The 26584-nt window shown below is 33.7% G+C and overlaps 1 protein-coding gene across 1 annotated transcript in view; it reads left to right on the forward strand.

The window, feature by feature from the left end:
- LRP1B (LDL receptor related protein 1B) overlaps positions 1 to 26584 on the forward strand; it is a 1956425-nt gene that overhangs the window by 1174286 nt on the left and 755555 nt on the right. Inside the window, exons 16-18 of the mRNA XM_080689945.1 lie at positions 8878 to 9018; positions 13976 to 14101; positions 21134 to 21250. Of these exons, the coding sequence (XP_080546071.1) occupies positions 8878 to 9018; positions 13976 to 14101; positions 21134 to 21250 (384 nt within the window). The remainder of the gene's footprint in view (positions 1 to 8877; positions 9019 to 13975; positions 14102 to 21133; positions 21251 to 26584) is intronic.

Below are 26584 nucleotides of genomic sequence, written 5' to 3' on the forward strand. Positions count from 1 at the left end.
TAAATAAAAATTAAATTACTTTGGCTTGTTGTTAGTCACAATGTCATGTGTAATACTTGAAAGATGATTGATCAACTCTTTTTATACATGCTTCTTTGAAGTAGTAAGTTCCAAGATTCTATGCTACATCTTACATCAATTCTAGTTGTGAGAGGATTTCATCATAACAGATGAGATTCAGGACATAAAGTTTGATTCTGTTCTTATTCTTGATTTCTTTCCAGAATGGCATTATAATGTATCCTTAATCAAGCATATAATACTCCAATATTTTTCTGTTGGATATCATAAGCATGGCTTTGTGCTACAAGTTCAAAAGATGATTTTTATCTATTCTTTTTACATTAATTAATGTTAAATCAACAAAAGCAAGTGAATTCCTATTTCAGAATTAGTTGGTTTTGACTGTTAATGATACTACTGTATCATTTACTATGGCATGAAATTTGCTTAGGTTTCTTTAAAACATATGGGGACAATCAAGAAGTATGGCATAGTAACTCATTTCTTTCCTGGAACCCAAAGAATCTTTATGTAAATTATTTCAGTTTAATGCTGCCCCAGTTTTTAACTCTTGTTTTAATTTCTTGAATTTTGGAGTCTTATTGAGGGACTTTCTACCTGTACCTACATATTTCCTATATATTAAGGTGTTATTATAGTAACACTTTTGAGCTTCTGATTCAGTTCAGGCTATATTACAGTCATGTTGAGGAGTAAACTGGATTAGCTATATAATCTTAGTCTAACATGCAAAATAAAGAGAGGTGTCGCAATCACTAAGACCTGATCTTTTTGGTTTTAATTATCTTTGTTGAATTGACATCAAATGAACAAATTCCCATTGGTACATTGACTGGCCAGAATAAGCACCAATGATTTCATCTTAAGGAGCTTGCAGTGTGAGACTGTACCAAAAAAAGATATTCAAACAACAGAAAAATATTGGTATGCTCCATGACTGATTAAGGGTGATTTGTGATACCATTCCTGGTATCAGACACCTGAATAGGTGTCAGAAATGAGAGTAGACTAAACTTTTTGTCTTTGTGAGTCTTGTCTGTCATAGTCAAATCCTCTCAGAAGAAGAATTGATGTCTAAGGTAGCATAATACCTTGGAACTTACTACCTGAGATCGGAGACACATGTCCAAAGTGGATTGACTACTTATCAAGTAAACAGAGAACCTTTTTCTTTAATAACAAATATAGCAATTATTTGATTCCTTGGTGGTCTGAAAGAAAAGGCAGAATTTTTCAGTGTACTTTACTCCCAGAAAATCAACATGAATATTGTGAAAATATTGATTAAACAAGGAATGGCACTGGAAAAAAACCCACTCTTTTCATTGTAGCAAAGAACATAGGTAATATACCAGAGCAGAGAATCTTGAACTATGTTTGATAAAACTCAAAAAGAAAATACTGGCGGGCGTGGTGGCACACGCTTGTAATTCCCGCGCTTGGGAGATGGAGACAGGAGGATCGCGCAGGTTCGAAGCCAGACGTGCTAGCTTAAGAGACCCTGTTTCCAAATAAAATATAAAATAGGTCTGGGAGTATAGCTCGGAGGTAGAAGGGCTTCCAGAAACCTCAGTACCATAATAATAATAATAATAATAATAATAATAATAATAATAAATAGAATTACAAGTTTTGTGTCACTTTTTAAATTCATAGTTCAATGAACAACACTAAGACAAAGTTTGCAATTCTAGTACTTGTTAGTAGACTGAAAGCACTTTGTGGCAGTGCTCAAGCACCTACATGCTACACATACTCAGTCACATTAAACATAGGAGCAAGTGATAAAGAGTTTTATCTCTAGGTTCATCTGTCAAACATTAAGGATAACATCATTTTGCTGAAATTAATATAATCTATGGTTTTTGGTCATGAAAGACTAGAGTTAGCTGAAGTGAATTAGGCAAATGGCTATTAAATGATATTGATAAAGTGATTTATTCACTCTCTAGAGGCAGAATCTCTCCATATAACACTGGCAATCTGGTAATTTCAGTAAGTCAGGCAACAAATGAATGATTTTAAGCATAACTCTATGACCCATTCTGTCTTAGGTATTGTTTAATTTTGTATGTGACATTATCATTCCTATGTTCAAATATCTCACATGAGATATTAGATTTATCAAATTCTTTACAGACATTTTATAAGTTCAACAGAAGTTATTTTGTCTTTGTGTGTGTGTGTGTGTGTGTGTGTGTGTGGTACTGGGGATGAAACCCTTCTACCTCCGGGTTATACTCCCAGACTTAATTTTTTTTTTTTTTTTTAAACAGGGTCTCCTAAGCCAGGACACACAGCTGGCTTCGAACCTGTGTGATCCTCCTGTCTCTGCCTCCCAAGCGCAGGGTTTACAAGTGTGCGCCACTATGCCCAGCCCAGACTTAATTTCTTCTATATTTTATTTGGAAACAAGGTCTCTTAAGCCAGTGAGGCTGGCTTCTTACCTGCATGATCCTCCTGTCTCCGCCTTTCATGCACGGAGATTACAAGTGTGCGCCACAGCATTTTGTAGTTTTTCTCCCTTATTCCTCCTCACCCTTTCCTTCCCCAAACAAGATATTGAGATTGAAATTGGTATTATTACAAATGTTCATAATATCAATGGAAATTATTTCTTCGTTGATCCTCTCTCTTCCTACCCCTTTCCCTAGACCACTTCCCTGGCTTCACTGGAATTTCTCCTCCATTATCTAGAGTCTGGTATCTTTATGACTCTCTAGCTTGTGCATATTAGAAAAAACATATGACCTTTCACTTTCTATGACTGGCTAATATCACTTAGCATAATGTTCTTTAGGTCCATCCATTTTCCTACAAAAGGCATAATTTTATTCTTTATTGCTGAGTAAAATTCCATTGTGTGTATACTGCACAATTTTGTAGTCCATTCATTACATTAAAAAATGTCCCACATCATCTCAACCAAAGAGATGCAAATGAAAACTACACAAACATCCCATCTAATCTCAATTACAATGGCAATCATCAAGAAGTCAACAATAAATTCTGGCAAGAAATGTGGGAAAATAGGGACTCTTCCTTACTGTTGATGGAATTGCTAATTAGTACCACCACTATGGAAATCAGTGTGGAGATACCTCAAAAAATTCAGATTGGATCATATGATCCAGCTATACCACTCCTGGGTATCTTTCCAAAGGGATTGAAATCAGAAAATTATAGTAATATAGACATATCCATGTTTATAGTAGAATAATTCATAATAGCCAAATTATGGAGATATTTCTGTCTTTGAAGTGATGTTAACTATACTTGTGTCATTGCCTCATTAATTCTTTCAAAACTTGATAGACCATGTGGCCATCAGCCTGGGTACTATATTAAATGATATAGCCATCCAATTCTGTACTGTTAGGTCAATGCTGGGAGTAAGACCACACATTTTGTACTTCTAAGCTACCATAGTACTCAAATTTTTAAACATTAAATTGTTTCTTTGGTAATGGGCACAGCTCAAAAGTAACTTGTCTTTTACCAGTATGAATTTTAAACAAATGTAGTAGTTGGCACTGACAGTGTAATTTCTTTGTGACATAACTACCAGTTACATCTGGAATATTTAGGATAGAATTAGACTCAACTAGTAATGCTTTATGCTGTGGGACATGTTGGAAATAAAAGCAGTATCTAAAAAAAAGTTATTATGTCAAGAATGGTGAAGGATCTGAGATTTTATCTTGGTTGTAAGCTAACATATATGCCTATAAGAGATCCAAGGATTGTAGGCAAAATGTCTATATCAGATAAAAATTATCTTATCATTTTCAGGACTGCAAGAGATATAATTCATCATAAATTGCATATTTTTATTGGTTTTCCTTGACATCTCCTTCAAGCCATATGGAAACAGTATACAGGAAAGTCCAGGTGAATTCTGCAAATATAGGGGAGCTTGCATACCAACTGAAGGACCCTGAGCCCATAAAACTCCAGATCTTGTATGGAGTCAACTAGAAAATAACCCCAACATTTGCACTAAGGAAAGACATTATCTATATGCTCTTGATAAAAAAAAAAAATAAACGAGAAAAAATTCTGCCCCCTACCGTCGAATGCACTAGAATGTACTAGTTTGTCTTCCAAGGCTATTAGCCATACTGTACAGATATTCTTAAAGGCAAATTTAGAATAAAAGCATGTTTAAGATGTGCATCAACCTCATAGAGAAATGTCTCTACTTTAATATACTACAGGACACAAAGAATTGCCAATAAAATTTTAAGTCAAAGATATAATATATATGTGTGTGTGTGTGTGTGTATGTGTGTGTATATATATATGAACGTACATATAATTGCATCTGTTATTTTATATACGAGCCATGGCTGTCTGCTTATACAATGATGCTGGAGTATATTAATAACTTTTATATGGATCAACAATTCAAGTACTAAATATAAAAAAGCTGAAATAAACTCAAGAAGTTATCTCTATTGTTTTAAAGTAATTTTGCATAGCCTATTATAAAAAATGAAAGTGAAGATTTAGATATTGTCATCTTTTTAAAATGCTCTCCTTAGTAATGCAAATATCATTTAAAATTGCCTATGCATATATATTTGAAATCATGTTTAAAACAAGTTTGGAAATTTTGCCTAGTTGCATTTATTATATAATGCCCTAAGTATCACCTGAAGAACATTTGAACTCAAACTAGACTTATATGATTTTAAGTTGATTATTTTAAGGAATCATTTCATAATTCATTTGTCTCAGTTACTTTACTTTTCCTGGTAGTTGTGCTCTGGTTTAATGTAGATTACTCAGAAACAAATAAAATTTCACTTTTGATTATGGATATACTTGATTTTTCCTTAAAACTAGTATGGGGTATTCGATCATATGACCATGAATATGTCAAGCTTTTTAAATTGATGGGATTATTATCATAACAGAACAAATAGTTCTTTGGATCTTGCGATTCCTAAACTACAAAACAACAAAATTGCCCTATTATTTCATTGAATTCAAATATTAACAGACTACAGAAAATCTTGAAGGTGAATATAGATGGGAGAGGAATCTGTGTCTGAAATAAGATCCCTTCTGTGATTGCTTTTGTTTTTTTAATGGAGAGATTTTGCCAGTTGTGGTGGTGTAAACTTGTAATCCCAGTACTATGGAGGCTGAGGCATGAGGATGGCCAGCCTCCACAATTTAGGAGATTCTGCTTCAAAATTTAAAGATAGCCAGGTGTGCATGCCTGTAATCCCATTACTTGGAAGGCTGAGACAGGAGAATTCCAGGTTCAGCAAGTGACAAGACTCTTAGCAACCTATCAAGACCTTGTTTCAAAACAAAACATTCTAAAAATGGCTGGAGGGAGGTATGTAGCTTAAAGGTAGAACCCCTTGGGTGTACTCATTCGAGTCATCCCCTCATGCCATTTTGGCATGGGGCTGTATTTCTATTTTCTGTATTTCTATCTTTCTAATAAACTTCTTTAAATCTTAAAAAAAAGGTAGAACCCCTGAGTACAATTCCCAGTGCTACAAAAATAAATTAATGAATAATTTTTTTTAAATGTTGGGATATAGTTGGGAGGAAGAAGGTTCCTGAGTTCAGTCTGTACTACAAATAATAAATAAATATATAAATATATAAATAAATAAATGTTGACTATTAGAACTAATAATTATACAACTAATCCAACAATTATTAATTAATACCCAGTTATAAGCTGCTGTGCATATATGGACTCAGAAAAAATATATCATTTCTCTTATACCTTACAGTACATGAACAGACATAAAATTCAAAGAATTTGTATGTTATTGGAAATTCTAAATTTTTTTGGTACTGGAGTTCAAATCCAGGGGCATTTCTACTACTTCTGAGCAGCACCTTTAGCCCTATTTTATTTTTATTTTGAAACAGTATCTTGCTAAGTTACTGGGGCTAGACATGAACCTCAATCCTCCTCTCTCAGCCTCCCAAGTACTGGGATTACAGGCATGTGCCACTATGTCTAGCTTAAATTCTATAAATTTTGAGTAAAATGTTTGATGCTTGAAATGATCAGAGACATCCCAGAGTATGCTTTCTTCTGTTCTGATTACCATCTTCACTCCCAGTTGCTGCTATTAAGTTATAAGAAACGTACACATTGTTTACAACTTTTACTTTATACTTTACCTTGGCCACCAAGTATTGAAAAGTGTGCCACCTTTTAACCTTTTCTTTTTTTTAAGTTGAAGGGACCCTCTTTTTCTATATATGAAGCTCATGTCAACTGAAGTTAATATGATCTCAGATATCATTACTATATTTTAAAATCAAGCAATGGAAATATCACCTTGATTCTGTCATTTGTCAGTTTTACAGTTCATTTTTATTCTTTTTAACTTTTAGAATTAAATACAAAAAATAAAATTGGGAGCACCAAAAAAAATTTTAGATTTGAATAGGAGACTGAATGGCTACTCCTTTTAATGAAATTTTTCTCTTTATTATTATTTTTTTTGCCTTTTCTAGTTTGGGATCTCTTTCTCTCTCTTGATCTCTTGTGCATTCTCTCTCTCTCTCTCTCTCTCTCTCTCTCTCTCTCTCTCACATACACACACACACACACACACACACACACACACACAGTTGCTTACTTTCAATTTACTGTAGACATCATAGACAAATGACTGCTTCAGTGTTATGTTACAGAAATGAATAGAAAGGAAATATGACTGTCAGTCCATACATCCTTTGTCAGCTTAACAGAGCTGGACAGAAGAAACATGGAGTTACTTTTGTTCTAAAAACATCTTTTATTCACTGTAGTGATTTATTTTCTGCTTCAAATTGGAGTCGGGTTCTGTTGTGTGCAGTTGTTTCTAGCTCTGCACCTTGCATGCCTGTGTCTGGCTGAGGCCCCTCTGAGGCTGTGTCCTGCAGCTAAGGCAAAAGTTTTGTCACTTCTTCCAGTCTTGGCTGCAGGGAAGAAGCACATATGCAAGGATGTCAGGCACAGGGCTCTAGAGTGCTACATAGGCTTCCTTGACATCACTTGTTATCGAGGTGTGTGTAAGCTTTGTGACAGTTCATCAGCCCTAACCTGCTATCCAAAACCAAGTTTCAAGCCATTTGGATAGGAATGGAAAAATTGACTTTTGTTTCTCAGAACAATATACCAGCTAGAGAGAATTCAAGGTCTTTTTCAGTCCATGAAACACAAATCATTTACAATATTCCCACATAGTCTTTCTAATCCACTCAAAGAAAACAGTAAAATACTAATACTTTCGGTTTATGAACAAATCCCAATTATTTTTGAATTCCTAACATTTGATTAGAGAATTGAAATATATGAAGAAAAGCTTGTGTAGAGTCCAGATACATAAAAAAATCATTTTGATTAATGTTTCTTTGGAATTTTAACTAGTATTAAGTTTTTCTAACACTTTCAGTCCAGCAAAGAAAGTACAGCCATCAAAGCTCCTTCTGATTTGTTTTTAAACTCTAATGACTTCTCAGTGTTCTTATCTATAAGACGGAGGTAGCAAAATTCTTTATTCTGTCTAAGATTATCACAAGAATCAGATAAGTCAATGAAGCCTTTTCGAAAGTAAAACTACAAACCCAACATAAAATGTTGTTCTATTGGTATTGTATTGTTGTAATGGTTGTGGGGTTTTTTTAGTGATAGTTTTTCAGGAAATATTTAGGATTCTTAGAATAATAATTGGTGTCAGAAAACTTAAGTGATCTTATTTTCAGAGGAGGCTATCAGTACAATGTCACTTTTATATTTTCTATAAAGTGAAATTAGAGTTTGTAATTGTAACAAAATTTTATTTTTATTCTATTAGATTGATGGTAAGCTTTATTTAACATTGTAGAAACTATAAGTTTCATGAGGCTATTATATATCTTGAATGGTAACAAATTTTAAGTTGTGGTATACCATTATTTTAATTATTATTTATATATTGATGTGGTATAACATGATGTTCTGATGTATATTGTGAGCTGGTTGCTATAGCAAAATTAACTAGCATTATCAATCACTTCTCTTAAGTATCTATTTTTTTGTTGATAAAAGTACCTAAACTCTATTTTATAAAAAAATCTAGTATACTCTATAATATTATAACTATATTTCTCATGTTGCAACTTAGATTTGTATACATATTCATCCTACATATCTAAAATGGTGTCCCCTTTGACCTACAACTCTCCATTTTCTTACCCGGGCCTATAAATCCAGTTTAGAAACTGTATACCTGTGTGTACACATGTATATATATATATATAAAATATAATTAAGCCTTTAAAATGATATTGTCTATATGATTTACATTATGATGTGATATCATAATACACCAATAAAAGCATCTTAAAGTAAATAAAATTAAGGAGATACCAGGTTCACACTGGCACATGTTTGTAATCCCAGTACTTAGGAGGCTGAGACAAGAGGATCAAAGGTTTTAGAACAGCCTCAGCAACTTACATCCTTAGCAACTTAATGATACCATTTAAACTTATTAAAAAATTAAAAAGGCTATAGGAAAACTCTGAGATAGAATGTCCATAGGTTGTTCAATCTCCAATTCCAAAACAAAGAAAAAGAAAAAATATAAAGGAGGTCGTTTCACTTATAATAAATTGGGTGGATATGGAAGTCGTTATGATAAGTGAAATAAGCCAGACAGAGAAAGACAAGTACTGCATAATCATATATATATATATATATATATATATATATATATATATATATATATATATTCTAAAAAAAGTCCAAACCCTCACAATTCCTATTGTAATAAAATTAATATAGTTAGCTTTATTCATGTACTTTGTTTTTGTTGTTTTTTTTTTCCTTCTTTTTAACTCTAGTTAACCCAGGAGAAGTATTACCTCACATATGCAAAGCTGGAGAATTTCGCTGCCAGAATAGACACTGTATCCAAGCTCGATGGAAGTGTGATGGGGATGATGATTGCTTAGACGGAAGCGATGAGGATTCAGTAAACTGCTGTATGTTCTCCTTCAAGTAATCTTAAAACTGTATTTACCTGAGTCTGTGAGTGTGCGAATTATCAAAGCAGGGTGTGCAATCTGAAAGCATCTGTGATGCGGAGAGAACTGTATCACTTCTGTCATCCTGTCCCATAACTATGGAGTGATTCCTTTGCATAGTGTGAAAGCATTGTTTCCATTTCCCAATCTTCACACAGCACTTTAGTTGCTCATCAAATCCACTCCCTTTCTATCACATGCTATCAGTACCAACAGGCCATGGTCTAGGGTTGCCATAGGGGACCCGTTTGGATCTCTGAATGTGAAGATATGGAAAACTAACTTAAAATCTCTTAAGACTTACTAATTCCTACAGAAGGGGGTGATACACTCCACTGCTTCCTGGCAACGGAGCCTTGAAGAAGATCCAAAGAAATAGGCATGGATTTGGAACACATTATTAGCAAGCTTCACTAGCTCAATACATATAGGAAACTCAAGCAGAAATAAAGGGTTGATGCTTCACCTCATTGGCCTTGTCATTTGCTGGAATAGGAGTCTAATGTTTCTGGTAGGAATAAGCAAAGTTTAAGTATATGTGGAAGGAAAACACTTTGGAAAGTACATGAAATAATGCTTGGAAATTATATTTGATTAGAGTCACTAACCTGAATGGTTATGAGAGAAATAGATATTTTTGTATAGAGAAAGGAATATACTGGACAGGATGTATGTTGGATCTTTTAATGGCTTAGCTACATGCTTGAAATATATTTTCAAATTATATTTTAAGTGTAAAGGGACAAAATTGAGAGTTAATAATATTTAGATTTTATTTTAAAAATAAAAATTAAAAATTAAATATATAAAAATCATGGTTTTTTTGTTGTTCTTTATTTTTGTTTTTTGGTGGTACTGGGGATTGATTCCAGGGTCGTTTTACCTCTGAGCTATATCCCCAACCCTGTTTTATTTTTTAATTTTGAAATACGGTCTCACTAGTTTGACGAGAGTCTCACTCTTGCTCAGCCTGTCCTCGAACATGCAATCCTCCTGTCTCAGCTTTCCAAACACTGGGATTACAGGCATTGTCCACCATACTTAAAAATAATGTGTTAAGTAGTAAAATGTGATTTAGGCCTTCAACCACAGCTACTCTAGAGCCTGAGGCAGAAGTCTCACAAGTTCAAAGGCAGCTTGGGCAACTTAGTGAGATAAGGGTTAAAATATTAAAATAAACAATGAGAAAAGGGTTGGGCATGCAGCTCAGTGCTCAAGGCCTTGGAATCAATCACTAGTACGCAAAGGAAGAAAAGAAAGGAAGGAAGGAAGGAAGGTCCTTTATAAAAATGTAAAAATCCATATTATGCAACCCTACATGCTTTAAGACAAAATCCCAATAATATGAATTTCTAAAACTATTTTCCAATTGTACTTTATATATGATGAGAACCTTATAATTACTTTATAAATCAGAACTACTTTATCTTGAATTCAAATCATAGGCCCTGGTGAATTAAACCTTATGTACTTATTATTTTCAACTCCATTAATACATGTCCTGTAAAGTGTGATACATGAGGAAAGGCTTACTAAACTGGCATGCTTTTTAAAAGTTTTACAGTAGGAAAACACTTCATTTGAGGGCAAAAGTTATTTTCCCTATTGTTTTCTACATATAGTGTATTATTTGATGACTAATCGAATGCCTCACTGCTGATTCAGGATCCTATTGATAGTTTTCATGGATGCACAAGAAATCCAATGCCTGAACAGAACATAATATTTCATCATAATAGTTTAATAGTCATACATTGCTTCATTAGCTATTTGTTTCTGTCTGTGTTCTAGTCTTTATTTTCTATCAACGAAACCAGGAAACTCATCTCTTCTATAGAGACAGGGTATTGCATTTGTACTGTCAATTATAGTGATCAATATGTTGTTAGTATATTTTTCTTGGTGATTGTAATCACTTTCTATTTCCTTCCCCAAGCTATGGGCTTTCCCTGGCATCTTCTATTTCATTTATAGTCCATGTTCAATTCTATCAACCAATTTTTTCTACCTCCTGAATAATTAATTTTTAATATTTACATTGTCTCAATTTCCATTGGCTTAATTAGGCTCCCATTTTAGATTAACTCTGCAAGTGTTCTCCTGTTATTCCTGCCACCAAAGCCCCATTTGGACAATACTTCCAGAATATTATTTAAAGAGTAAAAGTTATTGTTATTTTAATATCTACATAACCAAGAGGATAAATTTTAAATTCCATTTATTCACACATAAGTCACTTTTTTCTGTTTTATATTTATATTTTGATCTTGATCCGTCATGTATCTTCTTACTCTTTTTTACTCATCAGTTTGAACTATGAGTAAAACTCTAAAAAATTCCCTTCTGTTATTCTCTGTGACACTATTCAACATGGTTTATCATAACTTTCTTAGTGAAGTACTTTTTTTGACCACCAAAAAAAAAAAACAAGTTTAAATTACATATAAACTTTCTTTACATGCTTTTATTATAGTAGTTGCCAACTATAATATAATTAAGTGCTTACTTAGCTAATGCATCTAATAATGGGTCAGTGTCTTTTTGAGAAGATGCATCATAGCATGTTTGGAGGAGTCTCAGTGCCTTAACCCGGGTCCTGTGATAAGACACTGGCATGTGGACAAAAGAATGATTGAAAAAACAAGGCAGTCCAGCTAAACATCTCTGGCTACCATATGTTAAGATGTATCTTCTGAACACTCCATTTATTCTGAGCATCATTAAATTTCTGGGGACTCATGGTTAATATTTTAATACCACTAAAGTAATCTTGGAGAATTATTTTAGTTTTAAACACTCGGAATCTGCAACTTTGAATTCAATTATAATTCTCTTACCTATGTTTCAATGTTTCAACTCCAAGCCACACAATCATGTCTGAATTTTTATGTACTTTATTGGTGAAAATTGCAAAAATGCTTGGGCAGTCCACACTAAAGGGCCTGTGCATAATCATGGTATTTTATAATGTTGACCCTCTAAAAGACTGAATGACTTTTATTTCTCATGGGTAGCTCTTCTTGCTAAACTTTCCATAGTGGTTAGAAAATGTTAATCATGTTCAATGTCAAAGAATTAAATTTTTTTCCTTTTTTATTTTTTAACTTTACATGAATAAAAACTTTCTAAAAGATGTTAAAACAACTTCATCACCAGTACTCCTTTAAGAAAAAGTACTTTCTAGAAAATGACTAGAAATGCTTATATTCATTATGCAGTGGCATGAACAAATTAAATTTTTTCAAATTCTAAATGAAACTTATTCAAAATTATTTCTAACATACAGAAATACAACTACTGGGCATAAGAAAAATCACTTTAAAAAGGATTTTGATAGCCAGGTGTGATGGGGCACGCTTGCAATCCCCACACTTGGGAGGCAGAGACAGGAGGATCGTGCAGGTTCGAAGCCAGCAGCGCTGGCTTAAGAGACCCTGTTTCAAAAATATAAATAGGTCTGGGAGTGTAGCCCAGAGGTAGAAGGGCTTCCAGGAACTCCAGTACCACAAAAAAAAAAAAAAAAAAAGAATGTTGAAATTTTGAAACAAATACTGAAGAGCAGGTCTTTAAAATCCTGGAGAAATATTTATAAGGTTAACAGTAAGATGCCCCCCTATAATGCATAGATATTGGAGGTTTAATCTTTTTGCTGTGTATAGCTTTCCTGTGAAGATTCATCTCATCCTCAGTTGTGTGTGTGTGTGTGTGTGTGTGTGTGTGTGTGTGTGTGTCTTAACATGTTTATTTGACCAGGGGAAAAATTTCATGATGTTTTTTCCTCTTTTTAAAGCTATATAGAATCTATTTTTAGTAATATCATTTATTGCTGTATTTTTCTTTTCAGTCCCCAAAAACATTGAATGGAACAGAATTAAACTAGTCTCATATAAAATTTAAAAAATACTTGAGTGAATATGTGGGTTAGTGATGCTATATTTTAATATATATGATTAAATTGTGCTGAGATATACTTGTTAAGTTTAACACTAAATCGTGAGTTTAGTTTTAAATTTTGGTTTAAGAGGCCGGGCGTGGTGGCGCATGCTTGTAATCCCAGTGTTTGGGAGGCTGAGACAGGAGGATCGCACAGGTTCGAAGCCAGCCTCAGCTACTTAGTGAGGCTTTCAGCAACTTAGTGAGACCTGTTTCCAAATAAAATATAAAAAAAGGTCTGGGAGTATAGCCCGGAGGTAGAAAGCCTCTGAGTTTCACCCCCAGTACCACCAAAATAAAAAATAAAAAAAAAAATAAGAAGAAGAAGAAGAAATAAAAATAATAAATTTGGGGGTATTTTGAAATTGAGTTGCCACTTCTGATATGGGACTGAAAACAAACTTAATGATATAATTGGTTTTAGTGGAGACATGGAAAAAAAACACAATTCCTTTTATTTAATTTTTTTGTACTAATGATGGAATCTAGGGGCATTCTACTTCTGAGCTACACCCCCAGCCCTATTTTTTTATTTTTTTATTTTGAAATGGGGCTTCAATGAGTTGCAAAGGCCATCACTCAGTAATAGCTGAGGCTGTCCACAAACCATGATCCTCATATCAGCCTCCCAAATGTTGGAATTACAAGTGTGCACCACCACACTCGGCTTTTTATTTTATAAAAGTTCTATACATACAATATTAATATTTTTGCAGGGCATTTCCAAATAAAAAAAAATATAAAACAGGTCTGGGAGTGCAGCCCAGAGGTAGAAGGGTTTCCAGGAACCCCAGTACCACCAAAAAAAAAAAAAAAAAAAGAATATTAATAGTTTCTATAAAATTTTTAAAAGATGAATGAGAATCTATGGAAATTATTGTGTTGTAATTTTTAATTGCTATAGCATTATGAAGCTATAATTAAAAATATTCATTACTTTTCCAGTTTCAGATAGTTACAATTGTTTCTCTTTCCCTACCAGTCAATCATAGCTGCCCTGATGATCAGTTTAAATGCCAGAATAATCGCTGCATCCCCAAGAGATGGCTTTGTGATGGAGCCAACGACTGCGGGAACAATGAAGATGAATCCAATCAAACATGTGCAGGTAAAGATTTGCTTGGAGAGGTGCATAAATCATCCCCAAAGTTTGCCCCCATCGAAATGCAGGCCAATGCCGTGAACTAAGATGAACTTAACTAGTGCTTATGATCTGATTACTGCAGTCATAAATAAATTCAGAGTTTGATACCACAAAGGCTTGAATACAAATGATCTTTTCCTTAATCCTTGGGTTTGACTCTGCTTTCCAAAGTGATTCGGCAGTTCATTTATCCATACGGGTTGACTGTCAATATACTTCCTGTGCAAAACTTGTCCCTGCTAAATCTTACTTGGCAGTGTAAGTAGACATTTGTTAGCATACTGTGATATAGGTCATCTTACAAGGAAGGCCATTTTTTTTATATTCCCTGACAAAACACTTAAAAATTTCATTTTTTGTTGACCGTGGAATACCTTTTTGAAAAGTTTTCTCTCTGTGCCACATTATTTATGTGAGGTAGCTTTTTTTTCTTCCTGAAGTCCCAACATCATTAAACCTATTTATATTTCCAAACAATCTATTCCATTGTAATTAATCCCTAGCCACGTTTCCTTTAAGTGGAAAAGTATAGCTGCTGGTATAGGATACAACAGAGTGCCAGAAAGGTCATTACTAGTCAGATAAGGTTGAAACATGATACTTACTAGCAGTAGCTTCATGCTCCTCTTTAAAATATGAAGAAAAACAAGTGTGTAGATGATGCATCTTGATATGGTTAATAAAGGCTTATTTTTCAAAATGGTTGCATATAGCAACATCAAACATATCAACCACCCGCTAAATCTATTTTGCCAAAATAAACCTTAATAAATAAATATTATGAAGTACTACTAAAAACTGTAGAGAAGAGCATAGAGAATAGACTGAGGAGTCAAGAAAAGTGGCTCCTATTCATGTTTTTGGCATGAATATTGTCTTGGAAAGACTTGTCCCTGTCTACACCTCATTTTTATTATGCACTTCTTTCGGCTCTATGGGAGTATGGATTTACTGGAGTTCTGTCTCCAGACTGATTGTTTTTAACTAAATTTATTTATCTTGCAGAATAACTGGAATTTTAGGTATAGTCAGTTTAACTTTGCTCTGGTTGCTCTTGCAATGTTACTATGATTTTTAATGAAGCATTTTTCTAAGCCAGTATAATGACTATTTTTAGGTTCAATTAAAATGTTACTCTTTATTATATCATAAACAGATCTTCTCCCAGCATAAAAAGTACTGCTGTCTCGATTCATAATATCATGTTTGCTTTTATCTTATATATTTCTACTAAATTTTTTTTAAAGATTGGATTTTTCTACATGATTTTAATAGGAACACTTGTATTTGGAATGCTTATGTATAAAAAAACAATACATTTCAAATAGTAAGAGATCTCAGACACTTAAGTTCTGTAGTCCACTAGATAACAGAATATTATTTGCTGAAGTACCACTTCTAGTGATGCAGCCTACCATAGGATACTCCATACAGACCTAAATATACTAGAACTTATATTTACAATGGCTCTTATAGGCAATGAATACCTTAATTGCCTAGATAAAAAGGACAGAGAGAAAAAGAAATATACCTTTTATCTTTTTTTTTTTTTTTTTTTTTGGTGGTACTGGGGGTGGAACCCAGAGACTTTCTACCTCCGGGCTATACTCCTAGACCTATTTTATATTTTATTTGGAAACAGGGTCTCACTAAGTTGCTGAGAGCCTCACTAAGTAGCTGAGGCTGGCTTCGAACCTGCATGATCCTCCTGTCTCAGCCTCCCCAGTGCTGGGATTACAAGCGTGCGCCACCACTCGTAGCTATTACTTTTTATCTTTTGAAGCTATGATTCATGTGATTATATTATAATTCACTTCTATTTCATAATACCAAAATGAATAGGTCACAAGGCTTACCATACTAGAAAAAGTCATCAGTCTATATACACCATTTCTCTGCATCATTTCTATCATTTCCTAAAAATAAGTGTATGCATAACATCCATACTACAGAAAAACACAATTCTGAGTCATTTTGCAATTGAATCCACTGTCCTTTTTCCATTAGCATCACAACCAGTTTATAAATGGAAGAAAATCCTTTTCCATGAGGAGCCAGTTTTCTATTTTGTTCCTATGGGATCTCTCTCTCTCTCATCAATCTATTAATTCAATAAATTATCAAGGCACTGGTTTCAGAATGAGGAAAAACACATAAGAGCTTTACTTATGAAGTTAAGAATGAAAACTGGGAGAAAAATGGGTGAACAGGCCATCCTACCACAGTATCCAAGCACTAAGTTCAACCACACTGGAGCATGTAGGAAGAGTAAAGAATTCAGTCTTTGGCTACATGGGAAGAGGTTCTGAAGGATGCAGTGTCCAAGCTAAGCCTTTCAAATCATATCAGAAAAAAATCTTAAATAATAAAAATAGTTAAATCAACCTAATTAGGAAAACAATCATGTGAAACCAAATATTGACAGTACTATTGGAAAAAAAAAACTGGCATATACACGTGGTGTGTGTATATAAACTAATTTCTTACATTGGAAAACAATTTGGTCACAACCAATGAATGTAAAGATGCACATGGTTTCAACTTTATAACTATTTCTATGTTAATACTCATTAATACCTGTGCATAAGGAGACAGGAATAAAATGTTCATTGCCCTGGAGTTAGTAATAATAAAAAACTGAAATAACTTAATGCATATTAATAGGAAAATTGATTGATATCTGTGTTACATTCACATAACAGATTGCTATTTATGATTAAAATGAATAAACTGATATCAACTATCAATAGAAATAAATTTTAAAAATTAAATAAGTGTTGATGAATTGGCAACCACATTGTCACAAAATATAAAAATATAAATTCTGTATAGTGTGCATGAATTTATAAATGAGTATAAAAAGTATAACTTTAATGCATTATTTTCTTAAATAAAACTAAACAAAATACAAATAAATAGAAAATAAAAAGGACACAGTTAAACAAATAAATAGAAAACAACTAAGATTTAAGTTTTGGTATATAGCTATATAATAGCATAAACATACACTAATGAAATCAGTCTCTATAATTCTCTAGATGATGGAAATATTTCACTGGAAAAAGATCAACATGCATTGTTGAGGGTAAAATTGAATGAATTGTAGGAGAAATGGTAGAAGAACGTACACAGAAAAGTAAAGGACACACAAACAGATGCCCAGACAGAGTAGATGACAGGGGCTGGGTATTTGTCCTCTCTTAACACCCAAAGTACTTGTTTACTTGTATGGAGACCCAAAGGGCAAGATGAAAAGTCATTAACTATGAATTATGTTTTTCTCAGAGGAATCCTGAAATTCTTACCCTCAAACCTGGGTGATTTGAGAACAGCATTGTCCCTACCACGAAACTTACTTAAATTGCATAATATTTTTTCTCACATTCTTTTTTGATTTCAACCAACTTCATATGAGATAGGTGTAATTACATTTAACAAAAAACCTACTGCAGTTGGATATGCTGGTACACACCTCAGTACTTGATAGGCTGAGACAGGAGGAACACAGTTTCAAAACCAGCCTCTCAATTGAAAGAGACTCCCAGCAACCTAGGAGGACCCTGTTTCAAAAGAAAAAAACAAAACAAAATAGGATTTTCATGTATCATGGAGTTAGCATGTCCCTGGGTTCAATCTCTGGTACCACAAACACATACACACAAAAATAATGTATTAAAATCATACTTTTATCAAAATAAAGAGTGCACTTTGAAAAGAAACCTGATATATGTTTGGTTTAAATAAGATGCTTGGATTAAAATCTAGCAAAGTAAAGTTTAGGTAAAGTAAAAAGTAAAGTTTCAGTAAAGTTTCCTCTAGTATCTCCCCAGTGTAGTTCCCATGCATGTGGGAGTTGCCACTGCTACCTGGCATTAGAAGAAGCAAGAAGAGGGATGGGTAGACACATCCATGCTGGGGCGGTGACTCTCCCATCTCTCTAGGTTAACAGTTCTTCTGGAGGAGGTGCAGAGTTCCTCTTCCATAGGGCAGCATTTGGCATAAAATTTGAATCATCTAGGGATGCTCTTGTACTCTCACTTCTAAACTAATTAGGTCTGATGGAGGCAAAAACTGAGAAAGTAAAAGCTGTGAATCTGTCATACAAATCCATTGATTGGAAAGTGACCATTCAACCCAGTTATATTGTGTAGACCAGCAATACTTTTGTCATTCAGTTTATTCTATTTTTTATTTATTGGTGCATTTTAATCACATATCATCATGTGGTACAAGATGATAGAAGCACACATGTATACATCACTTAAGAGATTAATGGAATGAGGCATTTTTTCTATCGGAAAACAGTTTTCTCTGATATACAGAGGAAATAATGCTATTCATCATATAAATTTTAGTGAGTATGTATACTTTCTGAAAATAATATCTCCGACTAGTAATACAGTGAAACATGTTGGCGCACATCTATAATTCCAGTGCTTGGGAAGCTGAGACAGGGGGACTACAGATTCAAGGACAGTGTATGGTAATTTAGCAAGACTCTGTTTCCAAATAAAACATAAAAACATGGCTTGGTTGTAGCTCACAGGTAGATTGCCCTTGGGTTCAGCCGGGCGTGGTGGCGCACACTTGTAATCCCCACGCTGGGGAGGTGAAGACAGGAGGATCGCACAGGTTTGAAGCCAGCCTCACTGGCTTAAGAGACACTGTTTCCAAAAATAAAAAATGGTTCTGGGAGTGTAGCTCGGAGGCAGAAGGGCTTCCAGGAACCCCAGTACCACCAAAAAAGAAAAAAAAATGTCCTTGGGTTCAATTTTATAAATCATAGTAATAATGATAATAATCAAAATAATAATAACCCAATGAACTCTTTGGAATTGTAGGTGAAAACAATTCCTCTAGCTTGTAGTTATAATGAAGAAACACATAAATTACCACACCATCGCAATGAGAGGCCATATACTATATAAATTTCATAGAAATTATTTTTATTCTCTAATCATTATTATTCACACAATGAAAGCAAATACTCCTAGAAAACTTTGCTAGAATCAAACAAATTATGAGGAGATAAGACAATGGCATAAGATATCAAATCAAGAATATTGGATTAGGTACATTTAAAACATTTTTATGTGTAAAGTAGAATTTAATGGAAATTAAGACATCTAATGATTTCTTTTTAAAACAAGAGAACAACACTAATAAAATGAAATAGTGAATGAAGAAAAAGAGAAGTAAGAAAAGAAAAAGGAGAGAAGGGGATAAAAAAGAAAGAAAAGGAAGAAGAAAATAATTGAAACAATATTTTTATTGTTTCCCTTAAAACATAGAAGATGAAAATTATTTACTCTAACCATTAAAAGAGTACAGAGATATGTAAGGGGAAATTGTTAATCTTCCTCACATCTCTGTTCTAACCTGTTCCCACCAAGTAAACTAATGACAACACCTTATAAGTATTCCTCCATAACTTTCTCTAAGTTTGCACAAGTGCATTGATATTTTTCCAGAAATACACAATTATATAAAAATTACCTATGATTTATATTGATTTTATTCTAAATTTGAGAATAATTGAACAAAAATTATATAGTATTCGCCAAATGATCCATCCAATGTAAGTATCCTTAATCATATTTGAAATTTTAATTTTGAAAGCTTGAAAAGCATATCTGTAAAAAAACAAAACAAAACAAAACAATAACTTGCCGGGCCTGGAGGCGCACACTTGTAATCCCCTTGGGAGGCAGAGACAGGAGGATCTCATAGGTTCTAAGCCAGCCTTGCTGGCTTAAGAGACCCTGTTTCCAAATAAAAATATAAAATAGGTCTGGGAGTATAACCCGGAGATAGAAGGGTTTTCAGAAACCCCAGTACCATCAAAAAATAAAAAAAAATAAAATAAAATAAACAATCAGCTGGAATGGTGGCACATACCTGTTATCCCAGTACTTGTGTACTAAGACAGGATGATCAAAATTTGAAGGCCAGTGCATAGTGAATTAACAAGATTTTCTTTTTTAAAATAAAAAATAAAAAGGGCCAAGAGTTACCTCAGAGGTAGACACCTTTGGGTTCAATCCCCAGTACACTACCACCACCAAAAAAAAAAAAAAAAAAAAAAAGTGTATATCAATATCAACCAAAAGCCAGAAGAAAAAGTCACTGAAGCTACCAAAGCTTTCATCCTTTCAAAAGTTGACCTGATTGTAGTAAAAAAAAAAAAAAAAAAAGGGCAATCAAATCCCCGTAGAAGATAACCTCTTTACAGAATAATTTTAAACCACTGCTTTTGGCTAACATAGAAAGCAAAGTTCCATATTTATGTTCATCAGAACCCATCAGGGAGCCAAAAGCAAACTTCATTAGTGTACTTTGATTAAAAGTCATATATTTATTTATATAACTGGGCAAAAAGTGAACTTTAATAAAATGTCTTAAGGCTAAATGTATGCTTTAGAAAATATGTTCTATATTCTAACTCAGAACAGTGAATCATTTGCAGATTAAGAATTAAATGCATTGAAATGTTAGAGGAAATGGACAATTCTGGTACTGTGATTAGGAGCTAGACAGCTTGAGAGTCTCCCAAGGCTTCTTCTTACATTACATTGTTGCAAAAGTTGTTCAAGTTTTTGCCAAATAAATGCTATGCAAAATTCTTTTTTTTTGTTAATCAAAAATTGGATGAAATTTAATTCAGTAATATATTCATGAGCATGTACCATGAAAAAATTCTAGAATAATGAATTCAGAGCTTACTTTATGGAATTGTATAAGAAATGAGAACTGATCAAATTAAAATCTTGTCACTTAGCAGTCATTCTCATTGAAGGTCAAAGAATGTGAACTTTAGAGAAGACAAACAAGCTGGTATTGGGAAATATGAAATAAAAATTTGCTGTTTAAATATTATTATTTTAGTAGAAAAACTCATCTTCTGTGTAAAACATATTATGGCATGCTTCTTTAAATCATGGTTGTTGTTCAGAAAGCCTCTAAATTTGCTCTTTGTCTACTAATGGATCGTTCTAGCCAGAACATGCCAGGCAGAACAATTTTCTTGTGGAAATGGACGCTGCATTCCCAGAGCATGGCTATGTGACAGAGAAGATGACTGTGGGGACCAGACAGATGAGATGACATCCTGTGGTAAGTTGTGAGTGAAATGTCATCTTCGAAGTCCTTGTTTCAGCTGGAACCCTGTATCACTGGAATCCCCTTAGAAGGCCATTTTATCATGAACACAATTCATAAGGCAAAGGATATGTTATTTCATTACAGACCTTTGGATGATATGAGTGTGTATTCTCAGGACAACTTAGGATATACTACATTCCTGAAGCAGGAACAGTATCCTTTGCTAGAATAAATGGATCCAAACATCACAGAAAGCTAACAAGATATTCTTAAGTGTTTGCTATTAATGATATATCTATAACAATTATACTTGTCAAACCAAGCAATGTGATATTTGGAGTAAATTAGAAGAACATGTTTCTGGGGGTGCTGTCTATTCTGGGAGTAACAAATAATCCAGGCTGAGATTACAAAATTGATAAATCAATTGTCCCTAAGTGATAATACTATTAATAGTAGGGAACACATTCTTTTTAACCCCTTTACTTAAATCTCTCTTTTTGGAGAGTGCATTCTCCTTTTCTTTAAAACTTTCTGGTTTAATTTTTTATTGTGAGAAGTTGGTGACACATAACATATAATCTCAGTATTTGGGAGGCTGAGATAGAAGGATCACAAATTGGAAGCAATTTAGTAAGGCTCACAGCAATTTAGCCAGACCCTGTTTGAAAATAAAAAATAAAATTAGATTGGGGGTATATCTCAAAGGTAGAATGCCCCTAGATTTAATCCCGAGCACCACAAAGAATTATTTTTCCTTAAACTAGACGACTAAGTCGCTAGACACACGTTGAGTTAATAACTATAAAATATGAATTAAACATAAATAAAGTAAGTAGTAATAAGCTGGATGTAGTACCATACCCTGTAATCCCAGTACTTGGAAAGCTAAGACAGGAGGATCGCAGGTTCACTGACAGCCTCAGCTACTTAGTGAGGCCTTACGCAACTTAGTGAGACACTATTTTAAAATAGAAAATAAAGAATAGGGCTGGGGATGTAGCTAAGAGGTAGAATGTCCCTGGGCTCAATCCCTAGTTCTGCAAAAAATAAATGAAAAATAAATATAAAAGTAGTACTAATTGACATGCTTAAGAAAATAGCTGTAATATCGAAGAAAATGATAGAAAAATCATATAATAAACCTTGAAGAATATGTTTTACATGTAGAATATTGAAAGCCTAGTCAATAAACTCTTGAGAAATATCATCTCTCTCCTTTTTTTCCTACTAATCCTGTGATCTAAAAGTTAATTGTCTGTGTCTGCAGATAGATTGTTGTTGTTTTTTTGTAAACTTCATTCTTGTTTTGTGCATCTCCATCAAGAGTGTATAAGAAAGACAGCAATCTATAAACATTAAGTACATAGTAATCCTAGAATCAGAATCCCAGTTTATGTGAGAAATAGAATGAAAACCATAGATTAAAAAAGTAAATTGTCAGCCAGCTCTTTAAAAACTCCTAGGAACTCCTATTAGGTCCTGTGTGTGTGTGTGTGTGTGTGTGTGTGTGTGTGTGTGTGTGTGTACACATATATACATATATATCTATATAATCTTTGGTCTAATAATAAATTATTTGACTCAAAAGATGGTGAAATGCTTAAAACTTTAATAATATTCTACCCAATTATACCAGAAAACTTATCTTTTATGAGGTGACAAGAAGAGAAATTGGTAGTATTTCCAGACATGCATTTTTGTATCTTATCTTTACAGCAAACCTGTAAATATATTACTGTCTTTGTTTTACAGAGAAACATATTACTATGTTTTACATATAAAGGAATTTACACAGTCTTTTGTCAACTTGCTTGTGGTCACAAAGCTAGTAAATAGCAGGACCAGGCTATGAATCTAGGCATGCTTCAAACTGAAGCCCAATCATTTCATGTTGTTGACTTTGTTTTGAGATAAACAGATGGGGTACACGTAGGGGGCAGGAAATGTTAGTATACTTCCGTGAGTATCTTACTTAAATATACAAAGCCTACAATGTGCTTTAATCATTGGTATGTCCTAACATTTCCTTGTAGGAGGAGTACTGATGTTATATCTCCCTATTCTGGAGTTAGATATACTCCTGTAATGACTAGTATCAAGTTGCCAACACAACTTTCTTTTTTTAAATTTTTTTATTGCTGTTCTGTAGTCATACATCTTAATGGAGTACAAGATGGTAAAAGCATACATACATATATCACTCATTTAGCTCTTCCCCAATTCCCTTCCTATTCCCTCCCTACATCTCCTTCTCATGTCTGGCTTAGTGACTTTTATATGTTTGTTAATGTACATCATGGACATTTAGGGAATTTCCCTCTCTCCCCCTCATATCCCCCTCACTTACGTCAAAGGAGGAGAAACTATAGATGAGCAAATAAGGTGGCCAATACAACTTTCTAAACATGAAATTAGGAAATATGTGTAGTAGCACACCAGAATAAAGTATCTCCACAATGTGGGTGCAATAGATTAAAATAACTTTAAAAGCAAATAGTAAAGTTATTAAGAAATTAGAAAACTCAAATATTACCTTTGTTTTAAATATCTTTTGTTTAATTTTAAATGTAGAATAATTATGTTTTAATAGTATGTTCATAAGAACTGTATCATAGAATCCCCAAAAAATTACAAATCAGGATTGCAGCTGGTAGAAATTTCCAGCTTGCAGATAAATATGAGCACATTTCACCATTTAGCTGCTAAATTGTTTAGTTCTAAAACATAAACGAGTATTTCAGAGTATCAGTAAACTCACTGCATGAGTTGGTCTCAGTACAATTTCTCCTTTACACTGTAGAAAATGTTCAAACATGTTCCTTTTTTCAATAACATGCATTTACCTTTCAGTTTGTCATTTTAAATCAAAATTTACATCAGGGGAGTAGCTGATAAAGAAACTCTAGTAGGCACACTCTCACTTTTAATATTATAGAAGAGAATAGATTTCTATAATAAAAATTATTCCTGCACTGAATTAAAACTAATAAACATCACAGTTTTTAAAAAATCCTTTACCCTATTTGACATTGCCAGTTTTATTTGCACCATTAAACCATTGGAATGACTATATATATTTTTTCTTGCCACTGGAACAGACAGATTTCCAAAAGTTTAATCCTACTTGAAGACTGTACAATCACTTTTTCTTTTTAAACTTAAACTCTCTGAACAATCTCTGGTATGTGTAATAGCTAGTGTTTTACACTGAAAATAATATTAAAATTTATATTTAAATGCATGCAAAGCCTATAATTAGAAATGCTTCTCACAGAAATTAGGAGTTTAACTGCTGTGGAGATCAGATCAGTGTGGAGATTTCTCATAAATGATCCACTACACAATCCAGCTATACTCTTTCTGGTTATCTTTTCAAAGGAACTGAAATCATAATATTATAGTAAGTTAGGCATATCTATGTTTATAACAGCATGATTAATAATAGCCACATTATGGAACCAACCGAGGTGTCTATCAATAGATGAATGGATTACAAAATTATTGGATATACACACAATGTAATTCTACTCATCAATAAAGAATAACAAAATATATAATTTTCAGGAAAATATATGGACCTGAAATACATTATATTAAGTGAGATTAGCCAGTTACAAAAATGAAGAATCATTTGTTTTCTCTCATATGCAGAATCTAAGGAGTAATCTGGATACAAAAAAAATTTTAAAGTTGGTTAGGGGATAGGGTGGGGAGAGAGAGAATTAATGAATGAAAACACTTGCATTGGCATGTTATGCACGTATGTGAGAATACCTATGCCAACCTCAATATCATGTATGGGGAAGAAAGGAAGTGGGGAGGGAGCTCAGAAAAAGCCCACCAAATGCTGTGTGCCTAACTGTCACAATCACTGTGAACTACATTATGATGTGAGACCACAAAATACCAAATCAGAAGCTGCTATCCGGGTGTGGTAGCACACGCTTGTAATCCCAGCATTTGGGAGACTGAGACCGGAGAATCGCGGTTCGGGGACAGCCTCAGCTACTTAGTGAGGACCTCTGCAACTCAGTGAGACCCGGTTTCAAAATAAATAATAAAAAATAGGGCTGGTTGGTGTAGCACGGAGTCAAATGTCCCTGGGATCCAATCCCAGACCCCCCCCCCAAAAAAAAAAGTAGAAGCTGAAGTTAATACGACTGAGAGTCAGATTTTCAATTTAATTTGCTAGCGCCTATTTACCAACCTCGTTCATCTTGTTATCATTTACCTGTACAAGTAAATTGCACATTTTAAGCTTAGGTTATATATGGGCAAATGCATAATTAGAAAGGACCTCTGAGGATTCTACTCAGCCTTTAAATAATAATCTCTTTAACTATTTTAGTAGTTGTCACATGTATAACAGAGCATTTTAAGTAGATCTTGCAAACAAAAGGAGACATATTCAAATGATTATTGCCATTTTTATCACACCCTTTTTTTACAGGTTTGTCACTTTTACTTATTCTTTATACTTTTATTGTTGTGCAGTAGTCTCACATGATAATGTAATTCATAATGATCATGACATACATGTACACAGAACTTGGTGAGTTTCCCCCAAGGCCCCTTCCTACTCCCACCTTCCCCATATATTTGTAAACACAATGAGTCTGATCTCTAAAATTTAGTCAAATCAATTTTGAAACACCAGAATTAAGTTTTATTCAAAGTTTTCTTCTACCCCATTGCTGATTTTCTTCTACCCCATTGAGATTCTAGTCTTGGTTGCAGAAGGGGTATGTGTCCTGAATTTTTACTCTCTACTTTTCCTCTTTCATCTAGTCTCAGCTCTTCAGGCAGAGGAGAGATGGAGGAAAAGTGTAATGTCTTTCAAAGTGGGTCTTTTGGAAACCACCATCTGAAATGTCAACACTCTCTTACATATGAGGAATGCAGCTCACCTGAGAGGCTCTTTAAAATGCTTTTATTGCTGTTTTATACTCTTATAGTCTCACATCATAATGTAGTAAATAGTGATAGTGAAATCCATGTACACAGCAGTTGGTGAATGCCCCTCCCCCACCCCTCCCCACTCCCTCTTCCCAACACATGACATTGAGACTGAGGCTCTAGTGTGAGAATGTAAAGGAGGCTTGAGGTGTGTCTCATTTTCAGAGTCCTCTGTATGTCCTCCTCTTATCTTCCTCCTCTTCTCTTCCCCCTCTTCCTTCTCTTCCTTCTTTCTTTCTCTTTGTCTTTTCATCTTCCTCCTTCATTTTCTTTACCTTTTCTATTCTTCAATGTTCCCCATACATCTAGATCTAGGTCTCTTTTAATTCCATTACTCAGTGGAATTAAATTGGAATTCCAATACTGCTAAAAACAGAGAAGCACTAT

This window comes from Muscardinus avellanarius (assembly GCF_963383645.1).
Source record: "Muscardinus avellanarius genome assembly, chromosome: 2".
NCBI classification, from domain to species: domain Eukaryota; kingdom Metazoa; phylum Chordata; class Mammalia; order Rodentia; family Gliridae; genus Muscardinus; species Muscardinus avellanarius.